An 18,894-nucleotide genomic window follows, 5' to 3' on the forward strand; every position below is an offset into this window, starting at 1 on the left:
AGTGATTTGGGTGGTTGAGGGAGGAGATCTGGCTATTTTGGTGTTCTTGGTGGCTCAGCAATGGTGGATGAAGTTCTTAGGGTTTGAGCAACATTCCAAGGTAGGTGAAGGGGGATATTTATACCCCACCAACTTTTCTGCCCGTTGGAGGAGAATCGCCGGCAGTGCCGGCCTTGAGACGCCGGCAGTGCCGGCCACTTTTCTGAATCAGCAGGTCGACAGTCAGGCCGGTAGTGCCGGGCCAGAAACGCCGGCAGTGCCGGGGTGCACTCACCGGCAGTGCCGTCCTGGAATCGCCGGCAGTGCCGGGGTGCACACACCGGCAGTGCCGGCCCAGTGTTGCCGGCAGTGCCGGCCAGGGCTAGGCTTCAGCTTCTTCCTTTTTCTTTTCTTCCTTTTTGAGTGGGTCGAGATTTTCCGTGGTATCTTTTTCATATCTGTAATCCACTTAGCACACAATTAAATTGTCACTGGTGTTGTTAACAAACACACAAAACTCAGAGATCATGAAATGTTCTTTCATCTGCGTCGAAGGCTGCGTGAGCCACCTCCTCGACCGCCTGTTGTAGCGCATCGGCCATGAACTGCTCGTTCATCGCAGCGAGCTTCGGGTCCTCCTCCATATGACCATACGCACTACATATGAGCATATGAAGTTAAACACATTTAGGAAATTTATGTTAGCAGAATACTCAAATGGATTATTTTCCAATGGTTTTTTGAATACTGAAATGTTTCCAATGCTCTGCAAAATAAACGAATGGAGGTTAGAACACAGAGAAGACCAAATTGTCTGAAAGAAGTAATCACCATATTTATGCCAATCCAGTATGTATATTTTATAGGATACGTTACACTCAAGCAAATGAAATTGGACTATATCGAACAACTCATAAGGCAAACGAGATGTCAAATCCTAATAAGTTCCACAAGTTGCAATGTGAAACCTATATGCAACCTCTATATTTGCATATGTGTTCTGCTCACTTAGGTGCAGAAACAATTGGGAATAAATAAACTCAATTATCCTATGTCACTTATAAGTGGCTAACATGCCACTGTAATCAACATTCTTTCAATGATCACCTATATGATCATCGAAAGAATGCTGATTTCACATGATTTGGCCAGAGATGAAATTGAAATGTACATTTATCCAGTGAAGAATGACAATGCAAAAGAGCGAGGTTAGTGTTTGATGAATTCATATGGAAACTGCAGAGATACTCCCTGTAGCGACTTGCCGAGAAACTTGGATAAATCTTACTTACAATGAGGGGTCACTTGGAACTGGATCTATTGAAGAACCACAATATCATGCAACTAAAATTGGTATGTTCCAGCATGTGTTGCATTATCTGGTCTGGTTCCAACTACTAATGTACATGTTGATTTTGCGAAGAAAATGAGATTTTACTGTACTATTACGAAGAGAAATTACACACTGTAATTACAGTGTCTTTAGATGTAATTTTCATATGAGATCAGAAAAGGAAACAAAAAATGATCGTGACTTGGTTTCAAAAAAAAATGATCGTGACTTGACATAACTTGGGGCTTTCTAGAAGGACAAAGGCAAATACATATATAAAACAGTACAAGTCTACTTTCCACAGCAATGAAAAAAATAATCGCCAGATACTTGTAGAAAAAGGAACAATACAGTATTCAACTGAAGCAGGAATCATTGACTGAAACAGAAGTAACTTTTCGACACAAACAATGCATTGCCAACTGAAACTGTAAGAAGGTAGAAAGCATCCATACTTCGACAAATGAAAGCTACAAAGGACACTGTTTGCATGAGATAACCTGCTGGGAACTACAAAGGACATTAAACTGGAATTGGAACAGCAATATCCAATTTAACGATTTTGACAAAAGACATCACACAACCTTGGAACACCAACATTGTCTACGTAACAAGCTAAAAAGGCAATAAATTCTTTAGTTCTAGACCGAACACAATGGAGAGTTGTAGACGCCTGGGTACTATTCATCTGAAGTCGCATCTACTCCATTCAAAATATAGGCGGAGAAGGGATCAGCAATTGACAAATCATGAGCATTCAAAGACCTAGAGTCACATCGTATGAATTCCAATTGTGCATCTTCAGAAGCTCTAGTTCCAACTTCTAGCAGCCTGTATTGATCAGACACCCATTCCTTGTTGACCTTCTCGTGGACTTGTAGTCTGATCTCCTTTAGCACTTTCGCGTTCAAAACAAAGAACTTGGCAAAGCCAATATCTTGCTCATCGCCATTATAATCGTCCATCACTAATTTTTTTAGATGTGTCTCAAGACATTTCACCGGATCTAGTGGGTCATACTCACGCCCATCTTTCAGTGGCATCTTTAAGTATTCACACGACTGAAAAAGTAAAGATGAGAAATAAGTTAAATAATTCCTACGCAGACCAGATTATATGCGCAAATAAGCATTTTGAAAGAGAATCAAACGCACAATGTGACATTTAAGTAAAAGATGAGTACTCACAGTGACATAGAGCGTTTCCAAACACGGGAAGCACCTTAAGACGTCAATAACAGCATTCAAATCTGGGACAGAAAAGTCAAGAGCCAAAATCTTCACAGTGGTTATTGTATTCTTCAAGCTGGCCGGGGTTAAACTCTGAATAAAACAATGGACATATGAAAAAATATTATAAACGTGACAACGCTGCATGCAAGAAGCAATAGCAAAAGGTTGCTGCTGGCCTGCTGCTACCTTGAAGTGTAGGCTTGCAATCTTGATTTCAGAGATGTGGGGCGACAATGGGCCCAATATTTGCAAACTAGGTGCCCTAACTACCCGGATAGTCTCGATAGTCTCACGACCCTCTTCTGGACAAGGTAGTAGCAGCCTTTCAAGGAGAGGGGCGTCCTCAATGACAATTTCCCCGGTCCCTGGAAAACAAGCGCAAAGGCCAAGTGCTCTAAGTGTCGGTGAGCTAATGCACAGGCAACCCACATCACCATGAATTTCCTCTAAGTAGAGTGACTCCAAGACATCGCAGGAAGAGAGTACAGCATGGAAGATATCCCGAGATATAGAAAGGCGCTCCAAGGTGAGCTGCTTGAGGAAGGGAAAACTGAGCGAAGGAGGGATTTCCTTTGGGAAATCGCAGAAGCTCATTCTAGCCACTACAAGGGTTGATGCGCACAGAAACACCGATGGTGGCAGGGGGTAACGCTTCTCATCTGTGTAGTCCAGGAGGGAGAAGCTAATGTCAAGATCCTGAAGGTTTGAGAGGGCTGGAGAACGGAACCAACTCTCGATCTGAGCGGCTTCTTCGGCGAATCTTTTTTTGGCTTTGTGAAGGCGGATGTAGAAACGGAAGCGGCGGGCAGGGCCAGGGTGTTTGGAGAGGATCTTGGAGACAAGTGGTAAGAGCTTGAACTCGTTGGGGCAGAGACCGTAGTTGGCCTCGAGGTTGAGAGGGGATGAGCGCCAGAGCGGGCGCCACCGGCGGGCGAGGATCTGCGTGCGAGCGCCGTCCTTGGTGGGGAGGAGCGAGATTATGGTGCCGAGGATGTCATCGGTGAGGCGGCTGATGAGATCGCCGTGGCTTGGGGGATCACCTTCGACGTTGCCATCCCGTGCCCGCTTCCGTGGCCTCCTTCCGCCCGCTCCACCGGACTCGCGCCTCTTGACTGCGGGTGCCGCCGCCGCCGCCGCCTTCTCCTTCATACCCGGCAACCGGCGGCCGGAGGGATTTGAGACGGATTTGGGGGTTTAGCCTCGCACGTACGGTATATATTGGGGGCTTCGATGGTGTTAGTGTACAGGTGTACATGACTTAGTCAGCTAGTCCTTATCGCACAGCCATGATCAGGTTTATCCCTTGATCGTTGGCATAGATGTAGGAGTTAGTTCAGCACTCAAACGATGGCCTGCTCTCTCATGCTCACCCTGCTGGGCCTGGGCCACGCTATGTGGCTGGGCTGGTGTGTCACCTGGGTCCGACCTTTTTTCTTTGTCTCACCAAATTGTTGGAAATAGTCAAATAGTAGATGATGTATCAATTTGGGATTATAGTGCACCATTTTTTTTTTGTGTTTTGCCACCTTTTAGGGCACGAAATTTTGGGCACCAACACAAGATGATGTAAAATGGGGTACGGGAGAAATTCTAGATGATGTAAAATAGGGCACAAGCACCATTTCGGATCCATGCAAACTTCGAAACATTACCACATTTCAAATGTAATTCGACTGCGTCACAAAGTTGAGAAGTTCACAAAATTTTCATAATGATAGTTCGATACATAGAAACTTTGACACTTCGATTTAGACACTAGATAAACAATTCTGACACTAGATGGACATCATCAACACTGACACTACTTCGACACTAGATAGATAGCATCCACCTCGTCACTTCAACTCTTCCACCTCGACACACCTAGAGGTCATCTCAGAAATCGTCGTCGTCATTGGAGGATTGGCCAATTTACTCCAAAAATGTGTCGCCCATCTCTGACTCTGACGACTCGACAGTGATGGTGGAGAGGTCACCCTCCCTCACGGATGTCGAAGCTCCACCTACAGCAGATCGCTTCCCCTCATCTCTCTCTCTCTCTCTCCATAGAAGTCGAGCTCCGCATGCGCAAGCCCCGGGTGTGATTCGTGGAACCTCGCCATGGCCGCTGATACGTCCAAAACGTATCTACTTTCCCGAACACTTTTGCTATTGTTTTGCCTCTAATTTGTGTATTTTGGATACAACTAACACGGACTAACACTGTTTTCAGCAGAATTGCTCTGGTGTCTCGTTTTTGTGCAGAAACTCAACTTTCAGGAAAATCCCCGGAATTAATGTCAAAGGGCCTATTTTCCTAGAAGAATCACGGAGCCAGAAGGGCAGGCCAGGGGGAGGCCCACGGCCTCCAGGCCATAGGCCGGCGCGGCCTAGGAGGGGGGCGCGCCGCCTTATGGTGTGGCCGCCTCGGCCAGCCTCCGACGCCCCCCTCTGGACTACTTAATGGTTTCGACCTAAAAACGCACGGGGGTAAGTCGAAGTCGCCAGAAACCATCCAGAACACCGCCGACATCGGGAAACTATGTCTCGGGACCAGAAACTCCGTTCTGGCACCTCGCCGGGACAGGGAATTGGAGGAGATCATCGCCATCATCACCACCGACGCCTCTCCATCGACCAGCCATGTTTCCCCCATCCATGTGTGAGTAATTCCCCCGCTGTAGGCTGAAGGGGATGGTAGGGATTGGATGAGATTGGTCATGTAATAGCATAAAATTGTTAGGGCATAGTGCCTAGTATCTGTAATTGGTACTTTTATGATATTGTTGCAACTTGTTATGCTTAATGCTTGTCACTAGGGCCCGAGTGCCATGATCTCAGATCTGAACATGTTATCAATTCATGATGATATTCATTGCTTTATGATCTTACCTGCAAGTTGTATACACATGTCGCTGTCCGGAACCCGAGGCCCCAAAGTGACAGAAATTGGGACAACCGGAGGGGAAGGTGTCGTCGTGGTGAACAGACAGATGCCATAGGATGGCTTAAGTTGGGGCCGAGTTGGACGCTAGAGGATTCGGGGGAGGGTTTTGGATCAGGTAAGATGAACTTCCGGGTGCTTTCCTCAAGAACTTGGCCAAGGCCAGAGGTAGAAGAAGAGAGACACAAGGACGAACTCCGTTCTAGATCTTCTCTATTCCATGAACAATGTTTGATAAATTGAAATGAAAATTGCAGACGTAAAGGACTAGAGTATCATGCAACTAAACTTGGTCTAGTTCCAGCATATGTTGGCCTCCTGTTAGGAAGAGAAGAAGATCTGCATAATACGAACAAACCCTGACAGTTGGCAGTAAACCAATGCACTTTTTAAATGTATTAGGGAAATGTATATTTACTGTACTATACAAAGGGAGTTCACACTGTAATTACAGTTTATTCAAGTTTGACGTTCATGTAAGATGGGAAAAGGACAAAAAATATGATATGTGATCATCACTAACATGACATATTCTATAAAAGAAATAATGCAAATACATATATTAACAGTATCAGGTCAACTTTCCATACAAATGAAAAAATAGCACTTAAACGTCGCATACTTTTGTGTAAAAAGAGATACTGATTTTTCAACACAAGCATAAATTGCTGACTGAAACAAAGCAACTTTCAACAGAGTCCTCTTAGACAAGAGACGGTGTGGTAGGAGTTTAGTGCTCAGCTTACTATTTCCCAGTTACAACTCTTGGCAGTAAACTATTTTTCATGACATACCCTGTTGGACATTACAAAGGAACATTAGCCTGGAAGTGGAGCAGCCATATCCAATTCAAGGATTAGGACAAAGACAGGGCACAATATTCAAGCATCAACCATGTCTACCGAACAAGAAAAGGGTAATAATTTCCGGTCTAGACCAGACAACTAACATGCTATTAGTACGATTCTTCTGAAAGAGCGTCTACCTCATTTAAACAAGATCAGCTTAAGGGATCTGCAATTCGTGGGCACCCAAGGAGTTATCACCACTATGTATGAATTCCAATTGTGCATCTGGAGAAGCCATATTTCCCACTTCTAGCAGCTTGTATTGATCAGCCATACATTCCTTGCCGATCTTCTCACTGACTCCAAACTTGATTTGCTTTAGCACTTTCGCGTTCAATATAAAGAACTTGGCAAAGTGAACAGCTTGCTCATCCCCCTCATAAACATCGAACACCAGTTCTTTTAGATGAGTCTCGAGGCATTTGACTGGATCTAGTCGGTTGTACTGATGCGCATTTTTCTTCATAGGTATATTTAAGAATTCCATACACTGGAAAAAATAAAGAAGAGACATACGTTAAAGTAATTCCTACCTGGACAAGATCAAATTTAAACAAATAACTTGTTTGCATGAGGATCAAACGATCAAGTAAAAACTGGAAACCGGAAAGCAAAGATGATACTCACCATGACATACAGCTTTTCCAAGCACGGGAAGCACCTTAAGACATCTATTACAGCATCCAAATCAGGGGAAGAAAACTCGAGAGCCAAAATCTTCACGCTGCTTAGCGTGTTATCGAAGCTTGCTGGGGTTAAACTCTGGAGAAAACAATGGACATATAAAAATATTATGCATGTAACAATGCTGCATGACAGGATCAATAGCAAGAGGTTGCTGCTGCTGCTACCTTGAAGACTAGGTTTGCAATCTCAATTTCCGAGATGCGGCCTGACAAACGGCCCAATATTTGCAGTTTAGGTGCTCTGATCACCCGGATAGTATCACCGCCTTCACCTGGTTGAGGTAGTATCAGCCTTTCAAGGCAAGGGGCGTCTTCGATGATCAGTTCCCCTTGGATTGAAAAACATTTGCAGAGGCCCAGGCTCCTAAGAGTTGGTGAGCTAATGCGGAAGCAACCCACATCCCCAGTGCTCTGTAGATACAGTGACTCCAAGACAGGGCAAGAAGAGAGCACCCCATGGAAGACATCCTCGGAGATGGAAACGCAGCGTAGGTAGAGCTCCTTGAGCAAGGGAAAACTCACCCAAGGAGGTATCTCCTTTGGGAAATCACAGAAGCTGATTCCGACCAGAACAACGGTCGATGCGCAGAGAAGCACCGATGGCGGCAGCGGGAAACGCTTCTCGGACGCATGCGTATAGTCCTGTTCGAAGCTGATGTGGAGCACCTGAAGGTTGGCGAGAGCCCTGGAACGGAACCAGCTCTCGACCTGAGCGGCATCCTCGGCGTACCTCTTCTTGGCTTTGTGGAGACGGATGAAAGGGAAGCGGAAGCGGAGGGCGGGGCCATGGTGGTCGGAGAGAATCTTGGAGACGAGGGGTAAGCGCTTGAACCTGCTGGCGCAGAGGTAGTAGTCGGCGACGAGGTTAAGGGGTGCTGAGCGCCAGAGAGGCCGCCACCGGCGGGCGATGGCCTGCGTGCGGGCGCCGTCCTTGGTGGGGAGGAGCGAAATGATGGTGCCGAGTATTGCATCGGGAAGGTTGCTGATGAGATCGCCGTGGCTGGGGAGATCGGGTGCCCGCTTCCGTGGCCTGCCTCCGCCCGCTCCACCGGACGCGCTCCTCTTGGGTGCGGGGGCCGCTGCCCCAGCCGCCTTCCTCCTGGTACTGGTAGTCGCCGCCGTCGCCGGCTTCTTCTGCTTCATGTCCGGCAATCGGCGGCCGGAGAGACGGGGATTTGAGCGGGGAGCGGCGGATTTTGGGCGCGGTGATGCGGCTGCTGGGGAATGGAACGGGGAGGCGGTAAGCTGAGACGACGGAGAGCTATGTAGCGCCGCCGCGCCGCGACATCGGAAATGAGGATGCTGCCTGGTCTGCTCCCCGCTTGCTGGGCCGCGCTGTGTGGCTGGGCTGGAATAGGATGCTGCCTGGGCCCGGTTGTTTTCTTGGTCTGAATTGGCGTTCAAAGTTGATGCAGTGGCGGCCTCGGTGTTTTTTGGAACAATGAAATAAAGTTAGAAATTTTGCCGTATTCTCGGTACCACATAGATGCACGAATAACTGAAGGGGAGGACGAGCCTTGGAGGCTGACGTGCGTATATGGTGAGGCCCAGACATCGGAGCGGTACAAGACATGGGATATGTTGAAGAGGATCCGTGCAACTTCATCTCTGCCATGGATGTGCATAGGGGATTTCAACGAAGTACTACACCGACATGAACACGACGGTGTGGGTGAGAGAAGCCTAGCTCAGATAGCGGGTTTCCGGGACACGATTGATGTGTGTGAGCTGGCTGATCTGGGATATGAGGGTAATAGTTGGACTTTCGAGAAACGGGTGGCGGGAGGATCGTTCTGCAGGGTGCGTCTCGACCGTGCCTTAGCGACGACGCAGTGGTCCAATCGGTTCCCTTTGGCTGTTGTGCGCAACCTGAGCGGAGCGTCTTCTGATCATGGACCGATTTTCTTACGGTGGAGAGAATCAAGGAGGGAGCGGCGAGCGACAGAAGAGAAGCTGTTCCGCTATGAGCTGATGTGGGAAACACATGACCAGTTTAAGCCTTTTCTGGAGGATGCCTGGAAGGAGGATGGGAAGGCCACCAACATGGCCCAACTCAGGGACAAGCTTGCGCGAGTGTCTGAGTCTCTGGACAGCTGGGGGCGGAATACGTTTGGCAATGTCCAGAGAGAGATACGCCAACTTAATGATAGATTGGCGGTGTTACGAGCGGAGCCCCATCGGGTGCAACCATCATATGAGGAGACGAAAGTTACTGAGCGGCTCATTGCTTTATATGAAAGGGAAGAAGTGATGTGGAGGCAGAGGTCCCGGGTGCAATGGCTAGCGGAGGGCGACAAGAATACTCGTTTTTTCCACTTAAGGGCGAGCCAGCGGAAGAAGCGGAACCGTATTACCAGGCTTAAACGGTCTGACGGAACGTTGACTGAGGATGACAGGGAGATGGCCAACTTAACTACTAGCTTTTATGAGCACCTGTACACATCTGAAGGGGTCTCAAACATGGAGGAGGTTATCAATGTAATCCCCTCATCAGTGTCAGCAGAGATGAATGATGCTCTACTGAAGCCGATCAAGGAACAAGAGGTGAAGGTCGCCCTTTTTCAGATGTTCCCCACAAAAGCACCGGGCCCGGATGGTTTCCCGGCACATTTTTTCCAGACCCATTGGGAGATATGTGGTGAATAAGTGACCTTGGCGGTAATTCGAGTGCTCAAGGGCGAGGATGATATGAGGGAAGTGAACCAAACCTTCATTGTGATGATACCAAAAGTGGTGAGTCCGGAGGAGTTGGGTCAGTTTCGACCCATCAGTCTGTGCAATGTTATATATAAGATAGCGTCCAAGGTGATGGCTAATAGACTGAAAGTGGTGCTACCAGATATAATCGCAGAGGAACAGTCGGCGTTTGTGCCTGGGAGGATGATTACGGACAATATTATATCCGCGTACGAATGTCTGCATTTTATGAAGCGGAATAAGGCGAAGAAGAATCGGTTTTGTGCGCTCAAACTGGATATGCGCAAGGCGTATGACATGCTGGAATGGAATTATCTGGAGGCCGTCATGATCAAGATGGGTTTCCATCGGCTTTGGGTTAGGATGGTGATGCGACTAGTAACAACGGTCTCGTTCCAAGTCCTCTTCAATGGAGGGAAGCTACAGCCGTTTACGCCCTCGCGAGGGGTGCGACAGGGGGATCCTATCTCCCCATATCTGTTCTTGTTGGCAGCAGAGGGCCTTTCGTGCCTTTTAAAACACCACAGCTTATCATCGGAGCTACACGGACTAAAGGTGGCGCCAACCGCTCCGGCGGTCAGCCATCTCCTTTTTGCAGATGACAGCCTGTTGCTTTTCAAAGCGGATACGGAGAGTGCGGGGAAGATCCAATACATTCTGGATCGGTATTGCATGGCGTCAGGTCAGAGGATAAACCGGGACAAATCTGCTATCTTCTTTAGCAAAGGATGTCCGAGCGTGACGAAGGAAGCTGTGAAGACAGTGTTGGGAGTTCAGAATGAGACACTCCAGGAGAAGTACCTAGGAATGCCTACAGACGTGGGGCGTTCAAGAGGGAGAGCTTTCAAATATATCAAGGATAGAATCTGGAATAAAATCCAGGGGTGGATGGAGCGACTTCTATCGGCGGGAGGGAAAGACATATTGATAAAGTCGGTGGCCCAGGCTGTGCCGATTTACTCTATGGCATGTTTCCTTTTGCCTAAAGGGTTGTGCGATCATATAAATGGTCTCATCCGGAAATTCTGGTGGGGGAGTCGCGAGGGCGAGAGAAAGCCTTGCTGGGTTTCCTGGAGGGAGATGTGCAAACCAAAGAGCTTGGGAGGCCTCGGTTTTAAGGACATGGAACTGTTTAATTTGGCCCTCCTTGCGCGCCAAGGGTGGCGCATGCTGCAGAATCCGGCGGCATTGAGCACAAGGATTTTGAAGGCGAAATATTTCCCTGACACAGACATGATGCAAGCTGAGTTAGGCTCCTCGCCTTCTCAGGTATGGCGTGGGATTCATGAAGGTATACAAGTTCTTAAGCAAGGTTTGGTGAGAAGGATTGGCACGGGGGAGCACACGGACCCGTACAATGACAATTGGCTGGCGAGAGATGGGATGCTTCGGCCCATGGCGTGCCTGGCCAGGAATCCGCCTCATGCGGTGGCTGATCTCATCGACTCTAGTTCCGCAACTTGGAACGAGGAGAAGCTCAGGGAATGCTTTTTACCAATGGATGTTGACATCATTAAGGAGATTCCTTTGCCCAGCAGGAGACACGACGACTTCTGGGCGTGGCATTACGAGCGAAAGGGCGTTTTCTCCGTGCGTTCGGCATATCGCATGTTGGTCGACACGCGGGAGAGGCGCGAGGCGTGGCTGGACAGCAGGGCCACAAGCTCGAATGAGGCAGGAATAGCGAGGGAATGGAGCTCGCTTTGGAAGACCCAAGTTCCTTCAAAGATTAGGTGATAAGGGCTGGTTTCCCGATCTTTCACGGTGCACCTCCATGATCCATAGGACCGATAGATCTTGAACTCCCTTGACAGATTCAAGGATACTCAAGCACATATGATTACTCTTGACAGACTCAAGAACTCTCACACCTTTATTGGATAATCGGACAAACGTCCAAGACGCCGTCACGCACGCCGATCCCATAGGGACGGTGATAGTATGAACTCAAAGTTCTACATATTCTGGATTCAATCTAATCTCCCCTAACCCTAACCGTGCCATCTCCTTATATGAGAGGGAGAGGTGGCCGGCCGGCCCCCCTATTGGGCCTAACCTAGTTCGACTTGGACAGGCCCAAGTCAAATAGACTCTATTAAAACCCTAGATGGCCCACAGCATGACCTGGCTACATTATTATCTCCTAATAACAAGATTATAATTAACTACTGGTACAACCTTAGACCCAAATATCGTATCAATGGCTGTCCTAGTGTACCAGGCCTGGATATCCTCATCATCCTCCCCTTCTTCAAGAAGCGTTGTCCCCAACGCGTGTGGGTCTGCTAGAAAAAGGGTGACGTCAGATAAGTAACATCGCCGATCTTCATCCTCAAGCCTCGCCAGTCTTCCACACCTCATCCTCCCTCTCGACTAGCTTGTCTTGACCTTGGCGCCCCTTTGGTCTTCGACGCCATCAACCTGATTAAAGACACAAGTATCCTCCCAAATGCAACTGAAGCGCACCATACATATCACCCAAAACAAACAGAACAAATTCCTGTCCGCCTTAGATCCAAATAAGTTGAAAACACCTGAGTATGCACCCTTCTGAAACACCAATGTCTTCTTCCTTGAAAAACAAAATTTGCCCTCCACGACGAACAAGCAACAGCAGCAACAACAGCAGCAGGAAACAGCCAAAAACTGACTCACGGCAGAAAATTCCTGTCGCGGCAGAGAAACTGGCAGAAATCCTGCCGCGGCAGAGAAAACTGTCAAATCTGCGAGGCCGGCAGTGCCGGTGTTCCGAGGCCGGCAGTGCCGGTGTGGCCGGCAGTGCCGGTGTGTCAAGGCCGGCAGTGCTGGTCTCTTGACGGATCTGACCTTCTTCCTCGCGATTTTTCCTGCCGTGGCAGAGAATTCTGGCGAACTCCTGTCGTGGCAGAGATTCTGTAGCGCTTCTCCTTCCTCTCCCTTGCAGCCGCCTCCTCCTCCGCATGAATGAAGGCTTCCTCGATCTTCGCCAACAGTATGGCGGCGACGTACCCAATGGTATCCACTCCAAATCGAGAAAAACAATGGCGACCACCAAACAAACTGCACCGTGATCAACCTAGCGCTCTGATACCAAGATGATAAGGGCTGGTTTCCCGATCTTTCACGGTGCACCTCCATGATCCATAGGACCGATAGATCTTGAACTCCCTTGACAGATTCAAGGATACTCAAGCACATATGATTACTCTTGACAGACTCAAGAACTCTCACACCTTTATTGGATAATCGGACAAACGTCCAAGACGCCGTCACGCACGCCGATCCCATAGGGACGGTGATAGTATGAACTCAAAGTTCTACATATTCTGGATTCAATCTAATCTCCCCTAACCCTAACCGTGCCATCTCCTTATATGAGAGGGAGAGGTGGCCGGCCGGCCCCCCTATTGGGCCTAACCTAGTTCGACTTGGACAGGCCCAAGTCAAATAGACTCTATTAAAACCCTAGATGGCCCACAGCATGACCTGGCTACATTATTATCTCCTAATAACAAGATTATAATTAACTACTGGTACAACCTTAGACCCAAATATCGTATCAATGGCTGTCCTAGTGTACCAGGCCTGGATATCCTCATCATTAGGGTCTTTCTTTGGAGGTTAGCCAAGCAGTCTTTGCCGTCGAATGAGTTGAGACATAGACGGGGTATGGCAGACGACGACCGCTGCCAGTTGTGCGGCGCATGTGATTCTTGGCGGCACGCGCTACTGGACTGCTCTATGTCCCGGTGTGTGTGGGCACTGTTAGACGAAGAAGTAACGGAACACGTTAGCCGGTCGGACGATGGCGATGCAAGGGCGTGGGTCGCAGGTTTGATCCAATCCTTGAAGCATGATGATCTTACGAAGGTGCTGGTGACACTATGGGCCATATGGCACGCAAGAAGAAAGGCGATACACGAGCAGATATTTCAGAGCCCTCTTTCGGTTCATATGTTCGTGGAGAGTTTTGTATCGGACCTGAAAAGGTGCGAGGATCTGAGGAAGAAACAGCCAGCTACCGCCCCGGAGCAGCGGACGCCGGGATGGATCCCGCCACCTAGGGGGATGATCAAAATCAATGTGGACGCTGCGGTGGGCAAGAATGGCGGTCGAGGCACGGTGGCGGCAATTGCCAGGACGGAGAATGGAGGGTTTATGGGGGCATCGACGCTCGTGCTCCCGGGAAAGTCCAGCGCCGAGATTCTGGAGGCTCTGGCTTGTAGGGAGGCTTGCGCCCTTGCAAAGGATATACACGTCAGGAGGATCATGGTGGCAACGGATTGCATGAATGTTGTCACTAGCTTGGCCGAGGGGACTCTCGGTAGTTATGCTCACATAGTGAGAGAGATTAGGGAGTCCAAGGGCGACTTTGATGCTCTTGAGTTCCACCACGAAGCTAGGAGTTCGAATAAAGAAGCACACTGTTTAGCTAGGAGTGCAGTTTATGATGCACCAGGCCGCCGGGTGTGGCTAGTTAGGCCGCCAGAGGGTTTCCTTGTATCGATTACCTCTGATTAATAAAGGCCGTTTTACCCCCGCTCAAAAAAAAAAAGTTGATGGAAATCGGACCAGATTTGGCCGAGTTTGAATTATGTTGAAATTCAACCCCAATTTAGGGAAAATCCTATTAGACGCTCTTTGCATCCGTTAGCGCGCCGACGCCCGCGTGAGGAACGGCCTGGGCCTCGACCTTTTTCAGGTGGACAGAAATCAGGAGACTGGAGAATGACGACGACCGACATCATCGAAGACAATGATGCCATTTCAGATGTACGGCCTCTTTTAGTTTAGGTAGTTCCTAAAATGAGGAAATAAAAAAAATGATTGTGGTGCATATTAAGTACTACATGATTGAAATATGTTTGTTTACACAAGAAAATTTAGAACTCTTTCCAAGAGACTAGATCAGATGGTTATCTAACTCAGGTGTAATTGACTCCTAATGAAAGGTTATATTATCCGCACTAATATGGATCAATGAACCACACATAGAAAAAGTTCATATGAATTATAATCTTCCAAAGTTCTATTGAAATATTTTTAATCAAAGGGTCCCCTAAATTCAACATGAAGTTCTAGACATTAAAAAAAACTAATCCATGTGTTAATTGGTTAATAAGTTAATCAAACTAGACGCTAGATTTGGCATGTTGTCACTACATGCCTACATACCATGAAAACACTACACGGATGTCGTCTAGAGGGTGACTATGCGGTTTAAAACTTTTACGAATATGGCTTAACAAATGCGGAATAAAACTACCGTTTAATTTGGCAAGCACATACCTATATAACTAGGATTCACCTATGTGCACCAACAACATATGATAAGCAAGAGAAGCAACTATGTGATAATTAGATATAACTTCAAACACGAAGGTTATCACAAAGTAAAGTGCATAAGTAAAGAGTTCGGGTATATAAATAACTGAGGTGACGCAGAGACAACGATGCATCCTGAAGTTCACATTCTTGTGAGTGCTACTCTCCATTGGAGCGGTGTGGAGGACAAAGCACTCCAAATGCCATAAATGCCTCGTCGTATTCTCCTTGACCCTTCCCACCGAAAAGGGAAGTCCTCAATCCACTATGGAACCTTAAGGATGGTCCCTGAACCTGCACAAAGCTTGGGAAATCTCCACAACTTAATTGGAGACTCCCAAGAAATTCACCACAAAGGCTTCACAAAACTTGAGGAATCTCTACAACTTAATTGGAGGCCGTAAGAATACCACAAAGACCACTAAGCCATCTAGGAATCACCGTGGAGAACTCAAACTGATGCACCAAATGCAATGGCAAGAACACCACCAAGATGCTCAACTCATTCTCTCTCAAATTCCAACAAAGCTACAAAAGCTATTGGGGGAATAGGAGATGAAGCACAAATGGGAGATTGCCAAATTCTCCAAGATCTAGATCCCAAAGATTTACTCACAAAGAGATGATTTGGTTTGGTCAAAGTGTGGATCTAGATCTCCTCTCTCTTTTGCTCAAATATGAGCAAGAATCATGGGGGGATTAGAGAGAGAGGGAGCTTCTCAAAATCAACAATAGAGTAGGGAGAGAGAAAGGGAGCTTCTCAAAGTCAACAATAGAGTAGGGAGAGAGAGAGGGAGAAGTAACCAACCCAAGGAAAAAGAAAGGGGTCTTAATTATCCCTTCCCAATAAAATATTACCATTGGGGCCTCCCAGACTGGACTATCCGCCCCAGACCAGATTATCCGGGGCCCCGAGTTGAAATATCCGACCAATAATTTGGGGGTATACTAGGACCATTTCGTTTAGATCCTTAGCCATTTTTCGGGGGGCCGGATATTTCCAAATAATCCGGCCAGGATAAACCGGTTCAGATTATCTGCCCCCAACTTGAGCTGGATAATCCGCCACCTAAAAACTGGGAGGGACTCTGATTTTAATGATCTTGGGCTCGTTTCGAAGCTAGTAACAAGCTCTACAATATCATGCAGGGAACCATCATAGTCCAGCAAGGGAGGATAGAAACAAATGATGAGAGGTTTAACCTATCTAAAAAAGACAAACCGGTAAAACCTTCAACCTTGAAAATGTAACAAGTTTTTCATGCAAAATCCGTTCTCGATGAACTAGAGCTTGTCATGGAGATTAACACAAGATCTAAGTCATATCATGGATAATAACCAAATAATTACCAAAAAATATGATGCAAGGATGTAAGGGTTGGAGCTCTCTCCGAAGGATACGATCGAGTTACTCTAGACTCTCTACTTCTCTAGAGTCTAGATCAAAAGAATAAAAGAAAAAATAAATTGTTTTTCACCTAATTTTAAATGATTTTTACTATGTGCAATTTTGTAGTTACCTAGAAGAACTAGAAGGATGCCCCATTATGGCCGGATTCTCTTTAGAAAATTTATTTTATAAATAAAATTAAATGGTATAAGACACATGAAGAAAGTTTGTCTAACATGAATATGCACGATTGAATTGGTGGCAATAGTTGAGATGATAAATTTGATTGATGTGAAATGATTGTATATTTTAAAATTAAAGGTCATCAAGGTTCATTAATATACTTGATTGATTTTCTTTGCAAACTAATAAAAAACATATATAAGATGAAATTAACAACCCATAAATGTGGATAGATCATGAAGGGATGAACTATCACAACATCACTTAGAAGAGTATTGTTTGGACAATTTTGAGAACTCATAGACCACTTTGTTGTTTTGCAAAGTAAGACTCGTGGACCTAACAAACCGGGAAATACATCTACTTGTATTCATATCTCTCCCCCCTCGTCCCTAAAAAAAGAAAAAGAAACAATGATCCGCCTTTCATGACCCTAACGCTATCCTATCCCGTGCCCCCTCATCTCACTCAGGCGCCGACGGTCAAGCTAGCGTGCGATGATGACAAGCAAGCAGATCCGGTCGAACAAGTAGGTGATGACGGGGGACTAGAACCAACACCGGTGGCAAGGAAGAAGATAGCAACGACAATGTCGAGCAGTGAACAAGGAAGAAGGAGCCTCTCCCTTTAAGTATTCCTGCAAGGTGAGATGAGATCGTGTGCTATTTTTGCATCAGTACGCTGACTCCATCCATTTGAAGTCTAAAATATTATATTCACCTCAGTCTCTATAAATTTTTATAGACGCTATAAGAAGCAGTAAGAGCATCTCCACCGCCCCCTCCAAATAGTCGCCGGCAGAGGCGTCGGCACTTCCGTATGGGGGACGCCGGCACTGCATCCTCTATTTGAGGGTGCTGTTCCCACCCCGGTGCCCTCAAACCGGCGGCCCCGATAGATGATTTGAATTAAAATCTCAAATAAAAGCATAGAAATTCGAATAAAGAGAAGAAACATTCCACAAACTATTACATAATTGGAAACATGTTTACATGAAGACATAATTTGGAACATGGTTTCCACAAACTAATACATAGTTTGAACATGGTTGACACAAATATAAAACATTGCAATATAACGAAACCTAATTAGTGTTGGCATCGCAGGTTTCGTGTGTTCGCTGCCAAGAAAGAACACTCTCAGGCACTCCCAGTCACCCAAACTAGAAAATCCAGCTTGTGACGGTACGTCGGTACCCTTGTTGGTTCTTTCGAGGAAGAACAACCAGAAACCTCTCGACCTATTTTCGCTGCGAAGAAACAATACTCAGTTGTCGTCCTCCTCGGCGCTGACGCCGTGGTAGTGCCGGCGGCAACGCGTCTCGTCGAACACATTGACGCTCATATCCCCCTCACCAAGGTAGGAGAACATGAGCACGAAGAAGGCTTCGAGGTGGTGGTAGCGCGCGAACTTCTCCTAGCCGATGTGGAGGTACATCTTGCCGCGCGCGTCGAAGATCACGTCCACAATGTACCGGTAGCAGCCGCAGACAGCCTTCGCAGATGTAGAGAGGTTGGCTCGTTGCCGGCGACGAAGTCGGCAAACTTATCAGTCAGCCTCTGGATGCCGAGTGGGTCGCCCTTGAGGACGACGACGAACTCGAACAACACTTGCCGCTCCTCCTCCTGCAGGTCCGACGATGAAGACGACGACATCGCAGGCGATGGCGAGCGTGCAGCTCTGCCGCGGTCACGACCATAGCCGCGACCTCGGCCTCTACCAGACATGGCGCGTCTCTTCAGATGGTGGTGGCTAGGGTTGTGGAGAGAGGCGCTAGGGTTTGTGTGGGATGGACGATGCGAGAGCGGCCTTTTTATAGGCCGGAGGGAGGCGGGGGAGCGGTGGCGCTCATTAACGCCGGCACAGAGAGCTAGGCGCGACGAGACGGTTCGCTGCGCGTCTGCGGAAACTGCACCGCCGCTACGCACCAATAACTTTCGTCGCGAGGTAGGTGACGATTAGGTTAAAATTGAATGTGCCGCTGACCCCACTCCCCGCTGGCGTCGACTTTTGGGATGTGTGACATGCGGCTCCCATGCTCAAAGTTTTCCGCCCCGCGAGGTGCCGGCACGCCCGATTCACGTCCTTGGCCAAGGGGCCATCACGGGGTTGCCAACGGTTCTATTGGGCTCGAAAATACACCGACGCTATTTGAGGCGTGCCGGTGTGAACCCATTTTCGCTTCCGGCCCCCAAAATCGCTACGCGGGTGGACATGCTCTAATAATTCAGTTGAAATCAGTATAAACCAGGCGGATATGACTTGTGGGGACAAATACGGTATATTTCTTTAAGAAAAGGGGGACGAATCCAGCGAAAT

The 18,894-nt window shown here is 47.5% G+C and overlaps 3 protein-coding genes across 5 annotated transcripts; 1 reads left to right on the forward strand and 2 right to left on the reverse strand.

Annotated features, from left to right (window-relative positions):
- Positions 1-1,743: 1,743 nt before the first annotated feature.
- LOC127347177 (FBD-associated F-box protein At5g60610) lies at positions 1,744-3,839 on the reverse strand. The gene is made up of 3 exons (XM_051373395.2): positions 2,731-3,839; positions 2,500-2,634; positions 1,744-2,373 (listed from the first exon to the last, which is right to left on the reverse strand). The coding sequence occupies exons 1-3, from the start codon at positions 3,691-3,693 to the stop codon at positions 1,993-1,995; spliced, it is 1,479 nt and encodes a 492-aa protein (XP_051229355.1). The 5' UTR covers positions 3,694-3,839; the 3' UTR covers positions 1,744-1,992.
- A 1,848-nt stretch (positions 3,840-5,687) lies between these two features.
- Positions 5,688-8,317, reverse strand: LOC127347186 (F-box protein At4g09920). 3 transcript variants are annotated; one of them, XM_051373413.2, is made up of 4 exons: positions 7,167-8,317; positions 6,943-7,077; positions 6,453-6,805; positions 5,688-5,806 (listed from the first exon to the last, which is right to left on the reverse strand). In XM_051373413.2, exons 1-3 carry the CDS (start codon positions 8,142-8,144, stop codon positions 6,473-6,475), a joined length of 1,446 nt encoding a protein of 481 aa, XP_051229373.1. In that variant the 5' UTR covers positions 8,145-8,317; the 3' UTR covers positions 5,688-5,806; positions 6,453-6,472. The 3 variants fall into 3 exon arrangements, with proteins under 3 accessions (XP_051229373.1, XP_051229371.1, XP_051229364.1); XM_051373411.2 differs by lacking the exon at positions 5,688-5,806 and adding an exon at positions 6,188-6,262; XM_051373404.2 differs by lacking the exon at positions 5,688-5,806 and having other exon boundaries at positions 6,188-6,805.
- A 5,029-nt stretch (positions 8,318-13,346) lies between these two features.
- LOC127330315 (uncharacterized) lies at positions 13,347-14,409 on the forward strand. The gene is made up of 2 exons (XM_051356571.1): positions 13,347-14,153; positions 14,332-14,409. The coding sequence occupies exons 1-2, from the start codon at positions 13,347-13,349 to the stop codon at positions 14,407-14,409; spliced, it is 885 nt and encodes a 294-aa protein (XP_051212531.1).
- The last annotated feature ends 4,485 nt before the right edge of the window (positions 14,410-18,894 follow it).

The sequence above is a fragment of the Lolium perenne genome, chromosome 1 (genome assembly GCF_019359855.2).
Source record: "Lolium perenne isolate Kyuss_39 chromosome 1, Kyuss_2.0, whole genome shotgun sequence".
Classification (NCBI taxonomy): domain Eukaryota; kingdom Viridiplantae; phylum Streptophyta; class Magnoliopsida; order Poales; family Poaceae; genus Lolium; species Lolium perenne.